Source organism: Rattus norvegicus, chromosome 4 (assembly GCF_036323735.1).
Source record: "Rattus norvegicus strain BN/NHsdMcwi chromosome 4, GRCr8, whole genome shotgun sequence".
Classification (NCBI taxonomy): domain Eukaryota; kingdom Metazoa; phylum Chordata; class Mammalia; order Rodentia; family Muridae; genus Rattus; species Rattus norvegicus.
The window spans coordinates 166,043,366-166,068,351 of record NC_086022.1 but is presented as its reverse complement, the minus strand read 5'-3'; the positions used below and the strand labels follow the sequence as shown (position 1 = coordinate 166,068,351).

Sequence of the window (24,986 nt, the reverse complement as noted above, 5' to 3'; positions counted from 1 at the left end):
GGGACATCAACCACAAAGATATTTCTCTGTCTTGGATCTCCTGCCGTATTAACCTTCAAATATTCTTTTGAAGATTGTTTCTGGAAATCTCTGAGAGTCATGAATAAATAAAAAAGACTGAAATGACATTTTTGTACTCATGTGTTTATCAAACTGTAAATAATTTTAAAACAACACATTTTTTATTGTTAAAGCTTTGACGTTTTCTATTCAAATAGATTGTCTAAATGTATTTCTATGTTTTCAGTGATACAAATATAAAACCTAACATGTTTATGTGTTGAACATTTTGAACAAAAGGGTTATGCCACTAATATAATGACTTATTAGTAAATATGTAATTTTTATATATTTCTCAACAATAATTGCTGGGAACCTTAGAAATATAAATGACTATAACATAAATGTACAATGAGTTCTCATCTGCAATGTTACTAGGGATCAGTTCATGTCCGGGTGTTTGGGTATTAAGGGATTTATTCAGACCCCACCCTTTCCCAACTGTCTTTATCATCAGGTCTAGGTACCTTCCTATAGGTGGACATTTAAACTTTGAAAAAAAAAACAATTCTCAAGGCTCTAGTATACTTCATATATTCCAGAAGATGACTGAGCAAGAGGTTACTTACACAACTGTGAGATTTCATAAGTCGTCAGTGTTCCACAACAAAGTGAGGTCTAAGGAGACTCTAAGTGCTAAAGAAAATGGCCACAGAGGTAAGTGTTTTAAGTATCTAAAATTTCATGTTTTGTGCATTTTAAAATTTTAAAAACATCCTTCTAGCTTCTATAGAAAACAATAATTGTCCATTTCATCTGGACATTGTTATGCAGAAGAATCTTGAAAAAAAAACAGTTTTAGTAGGGGAGTAATCAAGTACAATATTGGTCAAAACTAAATTTAAAAATACAGCAAACACATTTTAAATAAAAAGGAAAAGAATTATAACCCTACTTCTATTCTTTAGTTTTTAGGTAGTTGCAAAATAAATCAGAGGGGGAGAGTAGAACAGTAGAAATCCATAAAAATTACTTGAGAAACAAGAAATGAGAAACTATTAGTTTATTATTATTATTATTATTTTGTCTAGTAAAGGAAAATTCTGGAACTTTAAAATGAAGACAAACGAGTCTGTGAAAACAGATGATCTAGAGAAACAAATCTTATGGAAATGAAGCTTATGCATTAGAAACAATACTTTCATTCTCGGGAAAGTGTTTTATAATATCCCCAACATCTAATGCAATAGGCAACAACAGTTGTCCATAAGAACAAGCAGTCTCATACTAGAAATAAAGTTTCAGATGAAGGGAGAGTTGATGAGAGGAATAGTGGGTGCGGGAATGTGTAAAACACAGTGTAAATTTCTGAAAACCTCAAAGAATAATTTGGTATATTAATGAAAAAGCAGAAATATTACTTTTTATTTTCTTTTAATTTTATTTGCTCTATACACACTGTCACAGCTGTGCTCCAAATTGATATCTGTTTCTTCTTTGACCTAGTTAGTCAGAGGCATGAGTTTCAGATTCCAAATTCCTCAAATACACCTAAATACTCAGTATTATATAGAGAAATATCAAAATTACAGCATCAAGAGAGAGTGGACTTATCAACTTTCGAAGATTGTGATTTATAGAGATCATGTCGAGAATATCTGTGGTTCCCTACCAGTTCTCAAGAACATCGATCCCTTTTTTAACCTATCCAATCTCAGTTATCTTTCTTTGTGGACTGCATACTCTAGTTTCTTTTCTTGTACTTGGAATGTATCTATGCCTCCAGTCCTTTGTGTAGAGTGTCTTTATCTTCTTTTTGTCCTGGGTAAGGGCACATGTCTAATAACCAGCTCCTTCTACGCTAAGTCAGGAGGATTCACAATACAAGGCCAAGCCTACAGTACGTTCAAATTGAGAAACTTCAGTCATGTAGAATTTCTACAGTGAGTGTATTTTAAGTAGAAATTTACAATTTTGAGAGCACATATTCAGTCTGTTTGTATCATTGACTTGAGCATAACTTTCCCTTGTTTCTATGCTATACAAAATTGGAGTTAGTATTGAGACATACTTTTTTAATGATGTTCATTTCCTTGCTTTGTTTTGTTGATTTAAGAGAGTTCAGTCCCCTGGAAGCTCATTGTGATAGCTCTTGCAATCCTCTGTTCAGTTCTGATGGTAACTGTTGCAGCATTGGTGACAAACAGTGAGTAATTAAGATATATCTTATTTGACCTTCTGCCTAAAGAAGAGCTTTAGACATGAACCCTGCAGTTGTACACTCTGTCCATTGTCCTGCCTATAATCATGGAATGGGCAACAATCTCTGGACTTTAATAAATTTTCCTGATACTCTACAGTACTCTGTTCACTTTCATACCTAATCAGTTAGTTCTGGGGTGCTTAGCAGCTGTCCTGCTTTTTCTCACACTTGGCCATGCTCCTTCTGAGGACTTGTTGGTAGTCTACCTTTCTGAGCTAAGATGATTGTTAACTTTATGCAAACATTTTGTGAGAAACAGCTGTGCAAATAATTGATGATCTTCTTTTCTTTTTTCTTCAATGTATATTGAGGTCATAGTTAAATAAAAATACTTCATCTGTACTGAAACATTAAAAGTTAAACTTTACTAGATTCCTTAATATTACAGATTATCACTTCTAGGCTATGCTAAAACATAGCTATGGATGTGGATAGTTTACACACTTTATGTTTCAATAATAATCATCCCCTTCCTTAACTTTTTTGAATTCAAATTTCCATGATGTGTTAAGTATTTACTGAATATTTTACTTAGGTTTTTATTTGTCTAATTATGCTGTAAAGTATTAAGTAATTGGAAATTACCTCCACCATAATTTCCTTCAGCTGTATTATTTATTTTACAGTCAGTTTAACTATAGAGAAAAATTATGTATCCATTTCAACAGTGAGTTAATAGAAGTGTTGATTTATAAATGTTACGTACCAATGAAAATAATGATGTGTTGACTGTCAACATGAAGTTTTTTCTTGAATCTTAAATTTTAATATATATATATACTTTATGGACATTTATGCTGTTAAACCTGTGACCACTCTAGTTTTTCAGTATAGTAATGAAAAACATGAACTGCAGAAAACTCAAAACTGTCACCATAACTGCAGCACCATTGAAAATGACATCAAATTAAAGGAAGAAATGCTGAGAAATATTTCTGTAGAGAGTGTTCACTACAATGCTTTTCTAGACTTAATCAACAGAGAACAAAAAAGATGGTACAAGAAAACTAAGACTGTTTTAGCTTCCCCTCAGCACACAGGTATGTAGCAGGGGAGGACCAAGAATGCAGAATTGCATTATCATCTATTGTTTTTTTTATAGAAGGTTTGAAGGCCAAATTTCAGCTTAAGATTCTCGTGATCTCTGGGTTAATCATTTGAGGGTTCCTTATTTACATAAGTTCTTGGAAACACAGAAAACCCTGTCTGGGTTAGGAGAACATTATAGTTTCTATATTTGGTACACTTCTAGCTCCCTGAGGATGGAATCACAAATCGGTAATCCTGATAATTTTTGTTGTCCTGGGGAAAGTCTGAGAGTCCCACTTTGTTGCTGATATATCACAGAAGTTCTTTTTTTTCCCTTTTCCAGTTTCACAAAAATAAGTCCTCTGTCCCATTCCCCTCCCCATCTACTCCTGCTTCCTTTACCCCGACATTCCCCTACATTGGTGATCCAGCCTTGGCACAACAAAGGGCATCTCCTCCCATTGGTGCTTAACAAGACTATCCTGTGGTATACATGCAACTGCATCCATGGGTCAGTCCACATATAGTCTTTGGGTGGTGGTTTAGTCCCTTAGAACTCTGGTTGGTTGGCACTGTTGTTCTTATGGGGTTGCAAGCCCCTTAAATTCCTTCAATACTTTCTCTAATTCCTCCAATGGAGAACCTGTTCTCAGTTCAGTGGGTTGCTGCTATCATTTGGTTCCTCATTTGACACGCTCATAGAAGTTTTTAATAGAGTACATTTATGAAGTATTCATTCTAAAATAGACTTAAAGATTTACATGGGTGCAGTTATAAAAATAATAGTGTGTTTGTGCGTGTGTGTGTGTATGTGTGCATGTGTGTGCATGTGTGTGTGTGTGTGTGTGTGTGTGTGTGTTTCTTCTGAGTTGTCTTTAGAAAGTTGGCCTGTTTATAATAAAGGGATCCTCCCTGCAGTGGACAGGGGCACTTACCCATGGTTTGCAGACATTGCACCAGGGTCATAGACACATGAATGAAACTGGAAGTGTCACAAGAAAACTTTCTTAACCTTCATTGCTTCTGTTAATTCTTAACTGATACCGTTTATTAATCATCATTAAATATTTTTTCAAGATTTATAGTTTATGAAGAGTTCTTGTTTTTTATCTCATCATGCTGAGAGAGTAGGATGTGATGATTCTCATTATGTAAAGGCTAAGTATATCTAAAACTGCTATATTATAAAAATTGAGAGAGGAAAAAAAGAGCTCTAGATCATCTTTGAAGTATTTCACACCCATGAATAATAACGGCCTCAAATTGGTAGTATTCTTCCTGTGTCTGTCTTTGGAGTACTCAGGTTATAGGCTTAAGCATCATGCCCAGCTCTTTCATTTTTTTAAAAGGATAAGGAGGATTCTTTTGTATATACAGGCTACATTTTTTCTATTCACTCATCCATGATTGACACATAAAATGTCTCTTTATCTCTAATGTTTTTACAATGTTATAAATGATGAGTTGCAGGGTTCTCTGGGCATTATGAAATCCCTATTTCTGAGAACTGTGACATTTTATTTTTTTTACACAGCCTTCATAAATACATTGTTCTGATAACACAATCCAAGTAAATAATGTTTAACTATTTTCATTCTTTCTGTAGGCAGGTGTGATGAAATGCACTGGTTCTGCTATGGTATAAAATGTTATTATTTCACCATGGATATAAGAATATGGCGTGAATGTAAACAGATCTGTCAGAACTACAGCTTATCCTTTCTGAAGATAGATGATAAGGATGAACTGGTACTGTAGATATTTACTTGCCCTTATTCTCTTATACTCTATTTCTTCCCCTGAATAATGAGATACTGAATCTTGAATTTTTAAAAAGTATATGGTTTTCCTGTAATTTAAATAAAACTGTGGGACTCAAGTATGTTAAGAGGAGACTTGTTACTACAAAGACACTAGTGTCTTTCAATCTCCTCCTTTTCTTAGGAGTTTACAAGAGAGTGCCTCAAAAAACATGCCTTCCCCTCATGAATTTTAACCCTTTGGTATAGCATATCCTCTTGCTGAATTTCATTTTTCTCCTTGGCGTTCCAAATAAGCCACTGATGTTTATTGTTTTCTCTTTAGAACCTGGAAATACATATGCCTGAGATGAGTAATTAGATGACAACAGGGAAAGTAGTTGAACTCTGGGTCTTTTTTCAAAATGAGATGCTATGAAAAATAGGGAAATAATTGGTTGACTAGTTAGCCCCATGGTGATTTTCTTTACTGTGTAGTATTCTTACATTTCATAAAATAGAGATCCATGTTTGGAAATCATTATTTGAAAGAAAACATATTTTCCAAGATTCTGACATTTTTTTAAAATAATTGCTAATGAAATCCTTTCCCGTATGAAGAATATATTTTTCTAGAGAAATTATTGAAGCATCATCTTGAATCCTTTGTTATTAATAACACAGTATATTTATACAGGAATTTAATACATATTTAAATGACATCATAAAAGAATTTTTAATGACAGACAATAGTGCAATGTTTCCATTTGACAAAGTTACATAACCAATATTTAAGTTATAATTATTATTATTAATATTATTATTATTATTATTATTATTATTTGTTGTTGTTGTTGTTGTTGCTTTACTTTACTTATCCATATTACATCTTGTGTACTGCCTCTCTCCTGTGCATCACCTACCACAGTCCATCCTGCATCCCCATCCCCTTCTCCTCTGAGAGGGAGATGGATTCCTAGTTTTTACTCCATCCTGTCACATCAGGTCTCCCAGAAGCTAGGCGCATTCTTTTCCACAAAGTCCAGATAAGGAAGCCCAGGTAGAAGAACATTGCCTATATATATGTAACTGCTTTTGGGATATCTCCCATTCCAGTTTTTTGGTACCCATATGATGACCAAAGTGCTCCTATGCAGGAAAATCTAGTTCCAGCTCTGTGTATGCTCTTTCTTTGTTGGACCCCTGGGTCCAGTTTAGTTACTTCTGTTGGTCTTCCTGTCAAGATTCTATCTCTTTTGGGGCCTACATTATTCCATAATATTTCTGAAATTCCATCCACTGTTTGGCTATGGGCGACTGCGTGTGTAGGTGTCAGCTACTGGGTGGAGTCCCCAAATTCTTGTCTGCAAGCATAATCAAGTGCCACTAATAGGGTTAGGGGTTGTTGTTTTTACAATGGGGTGGGTCTCAAGTTGAGCCAATTATAAATTGGCTATTCCCATCTGGGAAGTTTTTGCTCCATCCCCAATCTCTGCATGTCTTGTAGACAAAATCAGTTTTGGGATAAAAATTTTGTGGGCAGGTTGGATAGGCCACATATCCCCAATACTGTGAGTCACAGTTAAGGAAACCCTTATTGATTCTTTTTTTAAAAATAATTATTCATTTATTATATATAAGTGCCCTGTAGCTGTCTTCAGATACACCAGAATAGGGCATCAGATCTCTTTACAGATGGTTGTGAGCCACCATGTGGTTGCTGAGAATTGAACTCAGGACCTCTGGAAGAGTAGTCGGGTGCTCTTAACCACTGAGCCATCTCTCCTGCCCACACTTATTGATTCTTGTGCAACTTCCATATCCAAATTCTCCAGAATATTCTAGAAATGCCTCTACCCTTCCCATCAGTAGTAGATGGCCACTAATTCTCATTGTAATCATGTTATCCCTACTACATGTTACGAAACCAAATCCTGAGATTTCCATCCCCCTTCTTTCTTTTTCCCCATTTTTATTAACTTGTGTATTTCTTGTTTACATTTCGATTGTTATTTCCTTTCCAGGTTTATGGGCCAACATCCCCCTAGACCCCCCTCCCCTTCTATATGGGTGATCCACTCCCCATCCTCCCCGTATTACCACCATCCCCCCAACAATCACGTTCACTGGGGGTTCAGTCATAGCAGGACCAAGGGCTTCCCCTTCCACTGGTGCTCTTAGTAGGCTATTCATTGCTACCTATGAGGTTGGAGCCCAGGGCCAGTACATGTACAGTCTTTGGGTAGTGACTTAGCCCTGGAAACTCTGGTTGCTTGGCATTGTTGTTCATATGGGGTCTCGAGCACCTTCAAGCTCTTCCACTTCTTTCTCTGATTCCTTCAACAGGGGTTCCGTTCTCAGTTCAGTGGTTTGCTGCTGGCATTCACCATTTTATTTGCTGTATTCTGGCTGTGTCTCTCAGGAGAGATTACATCCAGTTCCTGTCAGCCTGCACTTCTTTCCTTCCTCCCTCTTTTCTAGTTTGATGGCTGTATATGTATGGGTCACATGTGGGCCAGGCTCTTAATGGGTGTTCCTTCAGCCTCTGTTCTAAATTTTGCCTCTCTATTTCCTTCCCAAGGATATTCTTGTTCCCCTTTTAAAGAAGGAGTGGATCATTCGCATTTTGGTCATCCTTCTTGAGTTTCATGTGTTCTATGCATCTTGGATAATTTGAGCATTTGGTCTAATATCCAATAATCGATGAGTGCATACCATGTGTGTTTCTCTGTGATTGGTTTACCTTACTCAGGATCATATATTCTAGCTCCATCCACTTGCCTATGAATTTCATAAAGTCATTTTTGATAGCTGAGTAGTATTCCGTTGTGTAGATGTACCATATTTTCTGTATCCATTCTTCTGTTGAAGGGCATCTGGGTTTTTTCCAGGTTATGGCTATTATAAATAACGCTGCTATGAACATAGTGGAGAATGTGTCTTTGTTATATATTGGGTCATCTTTTCAGTATATGCCAAGAGATTTATAGCTGTGTCCTCAGGTATTTCAATGTCCAATTTTCTAAGGAACATCAAAACTGACTTCCAGAATGGTTGTACTAGTCTGCAATTCCACCAACAATAGAGGAGTGTGCCTCTTTCTACACATCTTCGCCAGCATCTGCTGTCACCAGAGTTTTTGATTTTAGTCATTCCAATTAGTGTGAGGTAGAATCTCAGGGTTGATGTGATTTGCATTTCCCTTATGAGTAAAGATGTTGAACATTTCTTTAGGTGCTTCTCAGCCATTCGACATTCCTCAGCTGTGAATTTTCTGTTTAGCTCTGAACCACTTTTGGTAATAGGGTTATTTGTCTCCCTGTGATCTAAATTCGTGAGTTCTTTATATATTTTGGATACAAGCCCTCTATCAGTTGTAGAACCGGTAAAGCAATTTCCCCAATCTATTGGTTGCCATTTTGTCCTAACAACAGTGTCCTTTGCCTTACAGAAGCCTTGTAGTTTAATGAGATCCCATTTTTCAATTCCTGATTTTAAAATATAAGCCATTGGTGTTTTGTTCAGGAGATTTTCTCTAGTGCCTATGTGTTCGAGATTCTTCCCCACTTTTTCTTCTATTAGTTTGAGTATATCTGGTTTGATGTGGAGGGTGATAAGAATGGATTGATCTGCATTCTTCTACATGCTGACTTCCAGTTCAACCAGCACCATTTGTTGAAAGTGCTATCTTTTGTAAATTGGGTGGTTTTGGCTCATTTGTCAAAAATCAAGTGACCATAGGTTTGTGGGTTCATTTCTGGGTATTCAATTCTATTCCACTTGTCTATCTGTCTGTCTCTGTACAAATACCATGTGGTTTTAATTACTATTGCTCTGTAATACTGCTTGATTTCAGTGATAGTGATTCCCCCAGAAATCCTTGTATTGTTGAAGATAGTTTTAGCTATCCTGGGTTTTTTGTTATTACAGATGAATTTACAAATTGTCCTGTCTAACTCTATGAAGAATTGGGTTGGAATTTTGATGGAGATTGCATTGAATCCATAGATCGCTTTTGGTAAAATGGTCATTTTTACTATATTAATTCTGCCAATCCATGAGCATGGGAGATCTTTCCATCTTCTGAGATCTTTAATTTCTTTCTTCAAAAGCTTGAAGTTCTTATCATACAGATCTTTTACTTGCTTGGTTAAAGTCACCTCGAGGTATCTTATATTATTTGGGACTATTATGAAGGGTGTTTTTTCCCTGAATTCTTTCTTGGCTTTTTTCCTTTTTTTGTAGAGGAAGGCTACTGATTTAGCTGAAGGTGTTTATCAGGTTTGGCACTTCTCTGGTTGAACTTTTGGGATCCCTTAAGTATACAATCGTATCATCTGCAAACAGTGTATTTTGACTTCTTCCTTTTCAAACTGTGTCCCCTTGGTTTATTTTGCTGTCGGATTGCTCTGGATAGGATTTCAAGAACTCTATTGAATAAGTAGGGAGAGATTGGCAGCCTTGCTTAGTCCCTAATTTTAGTCGGATTACTCTCCAAGTTTCTTTTCATTTAGTTTAATATTAGCTACTGGTTTGCAGTATATAGCTTTTACTATGTTTAGGTACGAGACTTGAATTCCTGTTCGTTCCAGGACTTTTATCATGAAATAGTGTTGGATTTTGTCAAATGCTTTCTCAGCAACTATTGAAATGATCATGTGATTTTTACCTTTCAGTATGTTTATATAGTGGATTATGGTGATGGTAATCCATATAAAAACCATCAGTGCATCCCTGGAATGAAGCCTAATTGATCACGATGGATGATTGTTTTCATGTGATATTGGATTATGTTAGCAAGTATTTTATTGAATATCTTTGTGTCAATATTACTAAGGGAAATTGGTCTGAAGTTCTCTTTGTGTGTTTGGTCTTTGTGTGGTTTAGGTATAAGAGTAATTGTGGCTTCATTGAAGGAATTCAGTAGAGCTTCATCTGCTTCAATTTTCTGGAATACGCTGGATAGTATTGGTCTGAGGACTTCTATGAAGGTCTGATAGAATTAGACACAGAACCCTGGGCTCTTTTTGATTGGTAGACTTTTAATGACTGCTTCTATTTCTTTAGGAGTCATGGGGTGGTTTACATGATTTATTTGTTCCTGATTTTACTTGGGTAAATTTTACCTGTCTAGGAAATTGTCCATTTCCTGAAGATTTTCAAGTTTTGTTGAATATAGGATTTGGAGTAGGTTCTGATGATTTTTTTAATTTGCTCTGGGTCTGTTGTTATGTCTCCCATTTTATTTCTGATTCGGTTAATTTGGACACACTCTCTGTGTCCTCTGTTTAGTCTGGCTAAGGGTTTATCTTCCTTGTTGATTTTCTCAAAGAACCAGTTTTTGGTTCTGTTGATACTTTGTACAGTCCTTTTTGTTTCTACTTGGTTGATTTCAGCTTTGAGTTTGATTATTTCCTGCCTTCTACTCCTCCTGGGTGTGTTTGCTTCTTTTTGTTCCAGAGATTTTGGGTATGATGTCAAGCTGATGATGTATGCTCTGTCCTGTTTCTTTCTGCAGGCACTCAGAGCTATGACTTTTGCTCTTGCCACTACTTTCTTTGTGTCCCATTAATTTCGGTATGTTGTACTTTCATTTTCATTTAATTCTAAGACGTCTTTAATTTCTTTATTTGTTTCTTCCTTGACTAGGTTAACATTGAGTAGAGCATTGTTCAACTTCCATGTAATTTTGCGCATTCTTTCCTTATTGTTATTGAAGACCAGCTTTAGCACAAAGTGGTCTGATAGGACACACAGGATTATTTCTACCTTCTGTATCTGTTGAGGCCTGTTTTATGGCTGATTATATGGTCAATTTTGGAGAAAGTACCATGAGATGGTGAAAAGGTGTTTCCTTTTCCTTTAGGATAGAATGTTCTATAAATATCTGTTAAACCCACTCCCCTTCGTATACGCTTTTCCCACCCAGTTCCAATTCTCCATTTCTTTTCCATGTCCATCCATTTCACCTTCCAAGTGGGACTGAAGCATCCTTGCTTGTTCTGCTCTTTCTTTCCATCCTACTAAGGCCTGTGTAGTATAGCACGGACACCTTGTATTATATGGCTAATAACTACGTAGAAGTGAATTCATACCATGCCTGTCCTTTTGGGGGCTGGGTAAAATTAGTCAGGATTATATTCCAAAGTTCCATCCATTTTCCTAAAAAAAGTCATGATGTCTTTGATTTCATAGCTAGTTTGTATTCCATTACACAGATGTACCATATTATTTATACATTCTTCAGTACATCTAAGCACTCTCCACCACCTGGCTCTTATGAATACGTTCCTATGAACATAGTTGAGCAACTGTCTTTTTGGAATGGTGCACTATATTTTGGGTATATGTCCAAGAGTGGTATATCTGGGTCTTAGGATAGAACTATTGCCAGTTTTCTGAGAAACCACTAAATTGATTTCCAAAGTGGTTGTACAAATATGCACCCCCACCAGCAATGAAGGAGTTTTCACCATGTTACACATCTTTGCCAACATGTGCTATTACTTGAATTTTTTGATATTAGCCATTCTGCTTGGAGTAAGATGGGATCTTAGTGTTGTTTTGATTTGTGCTTCCCCAATGGATAAGGGATTTTAACATTTATATAAGTGCTTCTTGGCTATTTGAGTTTCATTTTTTGCGAATTCTCTGTGTACCTCAGACATAGAAAATAAAATAGAAAAAATTAATACATCAGTCAAATAAAATGTGAAATCTAAAAAATTCCTTACACAACACATCTGTGAAATCTGTAATACCATGAAGAGTCCTAAGCTCAGAATAACAGAGACAAAAATCAAAGAGTCCCACTTTCAAGTCAGAATATTTCAGAAAAGTTAAAAATAAAACTTTTCCAAACTAAAGAAACAGTCACCTATATAAAGAGAAGCCTAAAAACATAGAAGATGCTTTTAGAACAGAAAGTAGACTGAGACTGAAAAGAAAACACTCTCATAGCATATTGATCAAAACAAAAATACTACAGAGAAATAAAGAATATTAAATGCTCCAAGAGAAAATAGGCACATAACAGTCGAAGGCAGAATAATTAGAATTACACATGAGTTCAGATATGATATGTGGAAATCTCTAAAACATCACAGATGCCAACCTAGAAAACAATACCCAGTAAAATTATGAAGCATCATAGATGGAGAAAACAAGATATTTCAAGACAAACCCAAGAAAATACTAAAAGAAAAATTCTAATCCTAGAGGGTATCTACATTCAAGAAAACACAGGAAATAATTAAACCCATACCAGCAAAATCAAGGAAAGCACACAGAATACACAAACACATACAGACACTCACACACACACACACACACACACACACACACACACACACACACACATACACACACACACACACCAAACACACACACAAAAACACACACACAAAAAACACACACACATACAATAACTCCATCAACATAACTACAGTTAAACCTACCCATATTTTAAAAATAAAATAAGTTCCTTAATTAAATATTATGCCACTCCAATGTCACATGTAAGAAACCCTAAATGACGCCAAGTAACTCTCCTTCAACAGTTCTGTCACTTCTGCATCTGAAGTATGAAAAGTTGCTTTGTGTAGCATGGAGCTTCATGCACATTGTTTCACACAGCACTTTTTATCTTTATGAAATTTCTTTGAAGACAGGCTATTTCTTTCCATACGAACACTTCCAATATCCTTCTCTACCATTCAGGAATGGAATTTGAATAATGTTATAGGTCATCAGAAATTCTTCAAAGATCTATGTTTTTTTTTTGAAGGGGAGGGTTATAGAAGGTGAAGCATGCAACTTCTAAATGGACATCAGAAAAAACCTCACAGGTCGTACCCTATTTCAGAGTAAAGTCAATGATTTCCCTCTAAGGTGAAAAACAAGATAGACTACTCATTCTGGTCATTTATATTCAGTGTTGTACTAGTAGTTTAGCTATAACAAGTAGGCAAGAAAAAGATATAATTATAACTATATTGGAAAATAATAGTTAATGTATTTCTATTTACAGTTGACATTTCTTAGATCAAAAATTTAATGGAAGCTTCATTAAATTATTAAGTTAACACATAAGTTTAGTTTAGCATTTAGAAAATATCAATCTAATGAACATGTTATGATGTATATGGACAATCAGGCAATGAAATTAGGAAATTATTAAGAAAAAATGTCTATAATATCCTCAAGAACCAGAAAACATCAATAAATTTAACAAAAGACATGCACGATTTATACAAAAATTTATAAATGTAGATAATTGGAAGAAAATTCCTATGCCTACATTGTAAGTTTTTATGTAAGAAATAGGTGATACACATTAAATTAAAAGAGTATTAATATAATCCATAGGTATATTTTTTTGCACAAATTGACAAAAATTGAACAACTTATGTCATGTGTTAGGTCCTTGGATCTTCTGTGTTCTGTTTTTGAACGGTTAGGGAAAAGAGTAGAATTTTGAGCATGGCAATTTTATTATAGTGGCCTAAAGCTAACTCACTGTATTTTCAGTCACATTCCTTTGGCCAGAATACAGTCATTCAGCCTCATCCAGCTAGCTTCAAGGTAGAAAAAGAAAGCAAGTTTGCTGAACAGGTAGCCAGTCTCTGTTACCCAAGGTAATGAATATTAAGGAGTAGAATTGGAGACAACAAGCACAGATTACGGGAGCATGTAATTTGTGGTCACTCTGAGAGATGACTTAGTTCTTTTCTTCCATTGTTAATGGTAAAGCATTACCAGATTGAATGCACTGAAAAAAGCACATGCCTGCTGGTGAATGAACTGAGTCTCCATCAGTAATCCCTGGGGGATAGAAATAAAGATGAGGGTAGAGTGTAACACATTAACTTCTTCCTTGTAGAAATGAAGGCCTCCTGCCCATATTGACATTCACCGGGTTTGGGACATACATGTGGGGAATGAACTGCTATTTTTCCACTGTTCTTTTTCCTTTTGGTTACCTTTATTGACTTATTTTTTATCGTCCATTTGTCATTATACACTCAGGGTTCCCCTCCCAAAGTTTCTCACACCATTACTCCTCCCTCTGTCTCCAAAAAGAGTCTGCCACCACTCTCCTGCCAGGCCAGCCCTTGGGTCTCAAGTCTTTTGGAGATTTGCTGCATCTTCCCCAAATGAGGACAGACCAGTGAGTCCTCTGATATATATTTGTCTCGGGCTTTTTACAAGGTCTTGTATGCTGTGAGGTTGGTAGATTCGTATCTGGGAGATCTAAGGGGTTCTGATTAATTGAGACTCCTGGTCAACTATGGGGTTTCTCTCCTCTTCAGCTTCTTCCAGATATTCCCTAATTCAATGACAGGGTTCCTAGACTTCAATTAAATTATTCGTGTAAGTGTCTCTGCCGGGTGATGGTTCAGGTCTCTTTGAGGACAGCCATGCTAGACAATTGTCTGTATGCATACTATAGCATCAGAATAATGTTAGGTCTTGGAGACTCTCCAAGAGATGGATCAAAGTTTCGTCCTGTCACTGCACTGCCTTTCTCTCAGTCTCTTCTCCATTTTTGTTTCTAAAGTTCATTTGCAGAGGAATAATTCTGAGTCAGAGTTTTTTAATGTAGGATGGCAACCCCACCCCTCTATTGATGTTTTCCTCTATTTCTAACGGACGTGGACTATATGACTTCCCTTTCCACACTACTGGGCATTTCATCTAAGGTCAATCCCTCTGAGGCCTCAGAGTCTCCAGCCTCTCATGTTTATAGCACTTCCTAGAGGGATCCCCCACATTCCAACCCCAGAGATTGCACACATTCATTCATTATGCTACCCATAAAGGTTTCTTGCCCATTCCCCCATACCTGCCATATTCTGTATTGTCTCCCCTTATGTAGTCTGACCAAGGTCACTTCCTACTTCTGCCTGCAGAGAATACGTTCTTACCCCTCCCAAGAGGAATTGAATCAGCTTTACTTGGGCCTCTCTATTTTCAAACTTCTTGAGGACTGTGGATTGTATCTTGGTTATTCTGTACTATTTTTTATCAAATATGCACTTATTGTTGAATACATACCATGTGATTTTTGTTTTTAATGGGCCTTAGGCAGGAAGATTGTGAGTTCAAGTGCAGGCTTGTATTCATAGTGAGACTTGGTCTATGAATCACACTCACAAATCATGTCATCAGCAAAGTATCACAGGATAGCTGAAGTTTCTATTTTGAATAACATATTGAAATGACATAGTTTTGATATGAATGCACTACTAGTACGATGTCCATTTAGAAAATGAATATGATGGGACTAAGCAGTGGAAGGCGGGACAGCAGAGGATGACAAAGGATTGCTGGGAAATTTTGCTTGCTCTTCTCTCATCAAACAGAGAGGAATTTCATCCTGAGGTGTGTTGTTTCCTTTACAGAAGTTCCTTCAGGACCACATTATTCGTGACAATTACTGGATTGGATCATCATATAATAACAAAAAAAAAGAATGGTCATGGATTGACAACAGCCCATTTAATCTGTGAGTTTCTGAACCGTTCATACTCTAACAGTGTTATGGCAATTGGGAGATTGCAAACGCTGCTCTCTCATTTCACATAACTTTCCTCATTTTGTATGGAGTTCATGGGGAAAGGCAAGTTGCATAAGGAAGTGTCTGAGTCAGTGTTTGACAGGTAAGTTTTGTGTTCAAGGTACCTACCAAAAGATGGTTAATACATCTCAGGATTGTGTCTTCCAAGATGCCCAAGGCAATAGCATGTCAATAACTTGAGATGCTGTGAAATGACTGAATGATCATGAGAGATACATTGAATGTGAGTCTCTCACACATTTATTTAACATTTTTACTATTGTTTGCTTATATAATTTTTGTTACTTTTAAATAAAAGAACATGTTCATGTAGGCTCACATATGGATGCCTACCTCGCATTTGAAGGTGTTGTGTTGAACAAATTTCACATTTTTTAATGTATAAACTGGTAGAAAACAATTTTTCTGTTTAATTTATTAATTTTACATATATTTTCTTCAGTATTTTATATACAACAAATAATATATCAACATATCAACCTCTGTTCAAACTAAAAGCTCTGACTTATGTCTCACTACCTCATGTCTTCATTATTAACTGTCCATAGGTGCATGATTGTAGCTCAACTACTAAAGAAAGGAAAGCCATCTGGGCTTCACGCTCAATAAAGAATTGATTCTCCTTCTCCAGAAACTGTTATCTAAGAATAGTGATTTAGTAAGAAGAAATAATCTTTGCAGAAATTTTATCTTGTCCAGAAGGCTGCATTTAAGAGAGCTTTTTCACTTCTCTGGTTCTTATTTTCTTTCTATGTTCCTTTCCCTGCTATTCCCTGATTCTTGCTTGTTGTGTGGAGGTGAAGTAGTTGATGTAGATGTCTCTTTAAGGGGTGAGAGCACATAAGAACTTCTCCTAAGAACTTTTACGAATTCTGCCTCTGAGCATGCATTATGGGACAGACAGTCAGGTAATACAATTGAAAACCCATCACTGAACACACATATATGGTCACTTGATCTTTAACACAGGACGTAAAACCATTCATCATTTGTATCAAAAGGTGCTGGTTCAATGGGAGGTTAGCATGTAGAAGAATGCAAATCCATCCATTCTTACCTCATTGTACAAAGATCAAGTAGAAGTGGATCAAGAACTCCCACATGAAACCAGACACAGTAAATCTAAAAGAATAGTAAATGGAGAAGAGCTTCCAACACATGAGCCCAGGGTAAATTTTACTTAACAGAATACAAATGTCTCTCAAAGATCAACAATCAACAAATAGGACATCATAAAACTGAGAAGCTTCTGTAAAGCAAAGGACACAGAAAAGAGTACAAAATAGCCACCAACAGATTGGGAAAAATCTTTAGCAATCCTACAGCTGATACAGGCAAACATACTATATATACAAAGAACTCAGGGAAATAGACATCACAGAATGGAAAGACCTAAAAAATGTTCAAAATCCTTAGCCATCAGGAAAATAAAAATCAAAGCAACCCTGGGATTCCACTTACACCACTCAGAATGATTAAGATCAAGAACTCAAGTTACAGCATTTCCTGGTGAAGATGTAGAGAAAGAGTAACACGTCTCCATGTTGTTGGGATTGCATGCTTGTACAATCACTATGGAAACCATTCTGGTGGTTCCTCAGAAAATTGGACATAGAACTGAGGACAAAGCCAATACAAATCCTGTACATATACCCAAAAGATTCTCCAATATATAACAAGGACACATGCTCTACTATGTTCATAGCAGCCTTACTTTTAATAGTCAAAAGCTGGGAAGGACCCAGATGTCTCCTAACAGAGAAATTGACACAAAATGTGGTATATCTACACAAAGGATTACTAATCAGCTTTAGCCTGTGGTGTTCTGATAGGATGCATGAGATCATTTATATTTTCTGTATCTGTTGAGGCCTGTTTTATGACCAATTACATGATCAATTTTGGACAAAGTACCATGCAGTGGTGAGAAGAAGGTATATCCTTTTGTTTTAGGATAGAATGTTCTAAAAATATCTGTTAAATCCATTTGGTTCATGATTTCTCTTAATCTGTCTATGTCTCTGTTTAATTTCTGTTTCCATGATCTGTCCATTGATGAGAGTAGGGTGCTGAAATCTTCTACCATTTTTGTGGGAAGTGCAATGTGTGTCATGAGCTTTAGTAAGGTTTCTTTTATGTGTACAAGTGCCCTTATATTTGGAGCATAAATATTTCGGATTGAGAGTTCATCTTGGTGGATTTTTCCTTTGATGAATATGGAGCGACCTTCCTTATCTTTTTTGAAGACTTTTCGTTGAAAATCGATTTTATTCGATATTAGAATGGCTACTCCAGCTTGCTTCTTCAGACCATTTGCTTGGAAAGTTGCTTTCCAGCCTTTCACTCTGAGGTAGTTTCTGTTTTTGTTTCTGAGGTGTGTTTCCTGTAGGCAGCAAAATGTTGGGTCCTCATTGCATATCCACTGCCTTAATCTGTGTCTTTTTATTGGGGAATTGAGTCCATTGATGTTGAGAGATATTAAGGAATAGTGATTGTTGCCTCCTGTTATATTCATGTTTTGAGGTGAGACTATGTGTCTTGTCTTCTATTTGTTTTGTTGCAAAACGATTAGTTTCTTGCTTTTTCTAGGGTGTAGCTTGCCACCTTGTGTTGGGCTTTACCATTTATTATCCTTTGTGGGGCTGGATTTGTAGAAAGTTGTTGTGTAAATTTGGTTTTGTCATGGAATGTCTTGGCTTCTCCATCTATGTTAATTGAGAGTTTTGCTGGATACAGTAACCTGGCTGGCATTTGTGTTCTCTTAGGGTCTGTATGGCATTGGTCCAGGATCTTCGGCCTTTCATAGTCTCTGCTGAGAAGTCTGGTGTAATTCTGATAGGTCTGCCTTTATATGTTACTTGACCTTTTCCCCTTACTGCTATTTATATTCTTTCTTTCTTTTGTGCATCTGGTGTTTTGACTATTATGTGACAGGAGGAGTTTATTTTCTCGTCCAATCTATTTGGAGTTCTGTAGGCTTCTTGTATGCTTTCAGGCATCTCCTTCTTTAGGTTAGGGAAGTTTTCTTCTATGATTTTTGTTGAAAATATTTACTAGTTGGGAGTATTCACTCTCTTCTATACCTATTATCCTTAGGTTTGATCTTCCATTGTGTCCTGGATGTTTGGTATGTTTTTGGCCAGTAACTTTTCCTGTTTTACATTATGTTTGACAGATGTGTCAATGATTTCTATGGAATTTTCTGCTCCTAGATTCTCTCTTCTATGTCTTACATTCTGTTGGTGATGCTTGTATCTATGGCTCCTTGTGTCTTCCTTTGGTTTTCTACATCCAGTTTTGTCTCCCTTTTTGCTTTCTTTATTTCTTCTATTTCCATTTTTAATTCCTTCACCTGTGTGATTGTGTTTTCCTGTAATTCTTTCATGGATTTTGCATTTCCTCTCTGTAGGCTTTTGCTTGTTAATTTGTGTTTTCCTGAAATTCTTTAAGGGAGTTCTTTATATCTTTCTTGAAGTTCTCCATCATCAAGGACAAATGTGATTTTAAATCTAGAACTTGCTCTTCTAGTGTGTTTAGATATTCAGTGATTGCTTTGGTGGGAGAATTGGGCTCAGATAATGCCATATAGTCTTGGTTTTCATTGCTCGGGTTCCTTCACTTGCCTCTTGCCATCATGTTGTCTCTGGTTTTACCTTGTTCTGATAATTCTGACAGTTGTTAGAACATCATATAAACCTGTGTGTCAGGAGTTCTGTAGACCTGCTTTCCTGATTTCTTTCCTCCAGTTATAGGAACAGAGTGTTCTGCTTTCAGTCCTGTAGTTGTTCCTGTCTACTGGTCTTCAGGTGTTCTTGTGGGCGTGTGTCCTGAGTCCACCAGACAGGTCACTTGCAGCAGAAAATTTGGTCTTACCTCTGGTCTTGGACCTGTAGCCACTTCTCAGAGCTGGGTTTCAGCTCTCCATGAGGGAAGAAAGCAGAAAGGCCTGCCCCACCTTCGCTCGGGAACCTGTGCTTAGGGGCCCAGATGGTGCTAGGCATTTTCCTCTAGAGTTAGAAATGTGGGCAGAGAATAGTTTCCTCTGGCTTCCCAGGCCTGTCTGCCCCTTTGAAGGTCTAGCTCTCCCTCCCAAGAGATTTGGGTGCAGGGAGCTATTTGACTGGGTACCTTCAGATCCAGGCTGTGTTTGGAACACAGCGTTGAGTGCCACTATCTTCCTGTTCCCAGAGGCACTATACAGTTTCTTATTGGGCAAGGGATGTGTGCAAGGGTGGGCACTACTGGAGGTCTCTCCTGCGCTGGAGTCTACGGAGTGCCCGCCTGTCTGGGTGGTGAGCTCTCTCTCCCATGGTGTTTGGGAGCAGGGAGCTGTGGGCCTGAATAAGCAAGGTTCGGGCCCCAGCTAGAAACCGCATATTTCTTCTTTTCAATCTGTCATCATGACACAAAATATCATGAAAAATAAACTCAATTTAAAATTATCCCTTATTATTTCTGCAATGCTGAAAAATAATCTTCCTTGCAGCCCAAAATTTGTGGTATGGAAAGGGTAATGCATTGAGTCATGATCAGAGACAGTTTCTATGTTAATTTTGACTGTTAATGTCTCTTTTGTGAGGATTTATGTGCATGTGCATGCACACATCATAACACCTGAGTAATTCATTGAGAGCTGAAAAGACTTAGGCCTCTTCTTTATTGTGCAGCATCTGAGGGATAAAAACCGATGGCCAGGTTTGGTGTCAACAGTCCCTATCAATTCAAGTCACTGGCCCAAGACCATCTTTTAGGGAAAATAAAAATATTTTAGTCATACACATGTAATTTATTCCTTATTCTCTCCATTTTTTCAATAAAATTTGTTGCAAAAATCATGCCATTCAACAATATCAACTTCAAATTTTAATAACTGACATTTTGTTTTTATTTTATAGTGATTTTGTGGCAAGGACTTTGCTACGAAAAACAGGATACTGTCTGTATTTCAGTATGTCAGGTCTACATGATGATGATTGTGGTAAAAGATATCTCTGTATCTGTGAAAAGGGAATGGACAAAATCCCTGCCCCATTGTGCAGTGTGAAGGAAACGTCACATTCTGCTGTGTGAATAGATAGATGAGCTGCAAAGGGAAGAGTCTTCTTAAATTTGGCATAAGAGCAGACACAGTATTCCCTCTTGGCACATGGAGCAGCTTGCATGTGGAGAATGGACTTCCTTTTTTCCAAGACCCAAACTTTTCCCTCACATTGTTTCCTGAATGACACACAGAACCACATGGGGAACTCAATACATAATGCACACATCATATCTTATTTACGATATTTCTATAGCCCTTGGCTTGATAGCACAGTTAATGACTAATCTGCCATTGTGGGTTTTCATGTATTGGTTAGTTACTATTTGGTATTTTTTTGATGTACAAAAAGTTAGCATTTTAAAATCCTTTTGAGACGAGGATCTGTGGAAAGGAGGACTGGAGGGGGTGATGACCGGACTGTTAATCAATAAAATAATTTTGAAAACTTTATGATTGCTGTAAAATATAATTTCAGACTTCATAACTAGATGCCATGACTAGTTCAAGACACTCAGAGAAGCTTCTGTAGTCCACATGTGTTCTTAATTTCTCTTTTTCTCCTTCTGGTCCATTTGTTGGGAAGTTTTAACCCCATAGATACAGTAAAATTTATTGAGGACAGTTAGGTATGGTAGCTCAGACTTATACCTGAATGTGAGGGCAGCCTAGGCTACACGTAAATTGGAACATCATTTGCTCTAGAATGAGACTTTGTCTCATGAAGCCCCATGATGACAGTAATAATGATATAAATGGTTTATAAATATTTTTCTAGGGATAAGCATTTTTCCACAGTCTAGTAATATAATGATAATTACATATCTATTACTGATCTATTAGTATGTTCTAATCCATGCTTTACATTCATATCTGTCCATTTTGTGGATGATGTTAGTATGTCCTAAGGGTCAGTGTCATGGTATACAATTACATGTATTATCTTCAAGATCTTCAGTTTAAAAATAGTTAATGATTTGTAATTTCTCTGTGGTTTTAATCATTACATTTAAAAATATCAGGTCTTAAATTGGAGTATTTGCAGTAAGTCATTAGAAATAGTAGTTGTATCAAATAAGCACATCTCTTCAACCACAGTTGTGCTAGGTAGTTTTTTGTCCATTTGACACAAAATAGGAACATATCACAGGAGGGAACTCAGTTCTGAAGTGACTTAATAAGAAATGACTGTGGGCAAGCATGTAGTTATATTCTTTTTTTTATTAATTTGAGTATTTCTTTCTTTCTTTTTTTTTATTAACTTGAGTATTTCTTATATACATATAGAGTGTTATTTCCTTTCCCGGTTTCCGGGCAAACATCCCCCTCCCCCATCCCCTTCCTTCTGGGTGTTCCCCTCCCAACCCTCCCCCCATTGCCGCCCTACCCCCAACAGTCTAGTTCACTGGGGGTTCAGTCTTAGCAGGACCCAGGGCTTCCCCTTCCACTGGTGCTCTTACTAGGATATTCATTGCGACCTATGAGTCAGAGTCCAGGGTCAGTCCATGTATAGTCTTTAGGTAGTGGCTTAGTCCCTGGAAGCTCTGGTTGCTTGGCATTGTTGTACATATGGGGTCTCGAGCCCCTTCAAGCTCTTCCAGTTCTTTCTCTGATTCCTTCAACGGGGGTCCTATTCTCAGTTCAGTGGTTTGCTGCTGGCATTCGCCTCTGTATTTGCTGTATTCTGGCTGTGTCTCTCAGGAGCGATCTACATCCGGCTCCTGTCGGTCTGCACTTCTTTGCTTCATCCATCTTGTCTAATTGGGTGGCTGTATATGTATGGGCCACATGTGGGGCAGGCTCTGAATGGGTGTTCCTTCTGTGTCTGTTTTAATCTTTGCCTCTCTATTCCCTGCTAAGGGTATTCTTGTTCCCCTTTTAAAGGAGTGAAGCATTCACATTTTGATCATCCGTCTTGAGTTTCATTTGTTCTAGGCATCTAGGGTGATTCAAGCATTTGGGCTAATAGCCACTTATCAATGAGTGCATACCATGTATGTCTTTCTGTGATTGGGTTAGCTCACTCAGGATGATATTTTCCAGTTCCAACCATTTGCCTACGAATTTCATAAAGTCATTGTTTTTGATAGCTTAGTAATATTCCATTGTGTAGATGTACCACATTTTCTGTATCCATTCCTCTGTTGAAGGGCATCTGGGTTCTTTCCAGCTTCTGGCTATTATAAATACGGCTGTGATACACATAGTGGAGCACGTGTCTTTTTTATATGTTGGGGCATCTTTTGCGTATATGCCCAAGAGAGGTATAGCTGGATCCTCAGGCAGTTCAATGTCCAATTTTCTGATGAACCTCCAGACTGATTTCCAGAATGGTTGTACCAGTCTGCAATTCCACCAACAATGGAGGAGTATTCATCTTCCTTTGCTTCCTCGCCAGCATCTGCTCTCACCTGAGTTTTTGTTCTTAGCCATTCTCACTGGTGTGAGGTGAAATCTCAGGATTGTTTTGATTTTCATTTCCCTTATGACTAAAGATGTTGAACATTTCTTTTGGTGTTTCTCAGCCATTCGGCATTCCTCAGCTGTGAATTCTTTGTTTAGCTCTGATCCCCATATTTTAATAGGTTTATTTGTCTCCCTGAGGTCTAACTTCTTGATTTCTTTGTATATTTTGGATATAAGGCCTCTATCTGTTGTAGGATTGGTAAAGATCTTTTCCCAATCTGTTGGTTGCCGTTTGGTCCTAACCACAGTGTCCTTTGCCTTACAGAAGCCTTGCAGTTTTATGAGATCCCATTTGTCGATCCTTGATCTTAGAGCATAAGCCATTGGTGTTTTGTTCAGGAAACTTTTTCCAGTGCCCATGTGTTCCAGATGCCTTCCTAGTTTTTCTTCTATTAGTTTGATTGTATCTGGTTTGATGTGGAGGTCCTTGATCCACATGGACTTAAGCTTTGTACAGGGTGATAAGCATGGATCTATCTGCATTCTTCTACATGTTGACCTCCAGTTGAACCAGCACTATTTGCTGAAAATGCTTTCTTTTTTCCATTTGATGGTTTTGGCTCCTTTGTCAAAAATCAAGTGCCCATAGGTGTGTGGGTTCATTTCTGGGTCTTCAATTCTGTTCCATTGGTCTATCTGTCTGTCTCTGTACCAATACCATGCAGTTTTTATCACTATTGCTCTGTAATATGGCTTGAGTTCAGGGATAGTGATTCCCCCTGAAGTCCTTTTATTGTTGAGGATAGTTTTAGCTATCCTGGGTTTTTTGTTATTCCAGATGAATTTGCAAATTGTTCTGTCTAACTCTTTGAAGAATTGGATTGGTATTTTGATGGGGATTGCATTGAATCTGTAGATCGCTTTTTGTAGAATGGCCATTTTTACTATATTAATCCTGCCAATCCATGAGCATGGGAGATCTTTCCATCTTCTGAGGTCTTCTTCAATTTCTTTCTTCAGAGTCTTGAAGTTCTTATTGTACAGATCTTTTACTTGCTTGGTTAAAGTCACACCAAGGTACTTTATATTGTTTGGGTCTATTATGAAGGGTGTCGTTTCCCTAATTTCTTTCTCGGCTTGTTTCTCTTTTGTGTAGAGGAAAGCTACTGATTTATTTGAGTTAATTTTATACCCAAGCACTTTGCTGAAGTTGTTCATCAGCTTTAGTAGTTCTCTGGTGGAACTTTTGGGATCACTTATATATACTTAATTAGTTGTGTGAAGGGCAGTCAGATCATGGGTGCCACCAAGTGTTTGTGATCTACGAGATTCTAGTATATAAGGCTGAGCAATGGGAAGTCAATGATCAGCACATTTCTTGACCCACACATCAGCTTCTCCCTATTTTTTCCTCTCCAGTTTCAGTTTTTGTCCTGATTTCATTCAGTGACAAGACTACAATGTGGAAATGTAAAAAAATAATCCTTCTCCCCTCCAAATTACGTTCACCATGGTGTTACTTCACAAGAGAAATACAGACTAAGAGAGCCATCAATTCCTACAAGAGAAACTATTTCCAAAAGTTCTTTTTCACACAATGACCTCTCTGCCAGTCCTCAGGCAAGTAGGCATATGCTGTCTTGTAATACAAATTAGTATGGCCTAGTTCATAGTGTAATATACTCTGCACAGATTAGTATTTGACACTACTTTCTCTGTGTATTTTTTAATGATTTTCAGTTAACTTGTACTTTTTTTTTATAAAGCAGTGGTTCAAACTTTTTGTTAATCAGCATTTTACTCTTACACATAGAACAATGATATTCTTAAATTCCCAGGTGAGCATTTCATTTGTTTCTAAGTTTTAACAATTTTGATTAAAGCTATCATATCAATGTGTTTTATTGTGTGAAATACTTTTCATACTTTTAT

General features: G+C 37.1%; 1 protein-coding gene across 1 annotated transcript; it reads left to right on the top strand.

Moving 5' to 3' along the window:
• Positions 1-517: 517 nt before the first annotated feature.
• On the top strand, positions 518-21,102 carry Ly49i3 (Ly49 inhibitory receptor 3). Its single transcript, NM_001009499.2, has 6 exons — positions 518-717; positions 2,117-2,206; positions 3,085-3,303; positions 4,899-5,041; positions 15,435-15,538; positions 20,506-21,102. The coding sequence occupies exons 1-6, from the start codon at positions 606-608 to the stop codon at positions 20,678-20,680; spliced, it is 843 nt and encodes a 280-aa protein (NP_001009499.1). The 5' UTR covers positions 518-605; the 3' UTR covers positions 20,681-21,102.
• The last annotated feature ends 3,884 nt before the right edge of the window (positions 21,103-24,986 follow it).

Bases quoted from the DNA above. Each gene is read 5' to 3' on its own strand.
- Ly49i3 (NM_001009499.2), top strand. From the start codon at position 606: ATGACTGAGCAAGAGGTTACTTACACAACTGTGAGATTTCATAAGTCG. The intron at 718-2,116 runs GTAAGTGTTTTA...TGTTGATTTAAG, and splicing joins TAAAGAAAATGGCCACAGAG to AGAGTTCAGTCCCCTGGAAG. The intron at 2,207-3,084 runs GTGAGTAATTAA...TGACCACTCTAG, and splicing joins TGCAGCATTGGTGACAAACA to TTTTTCAGTATAGTAATGAA.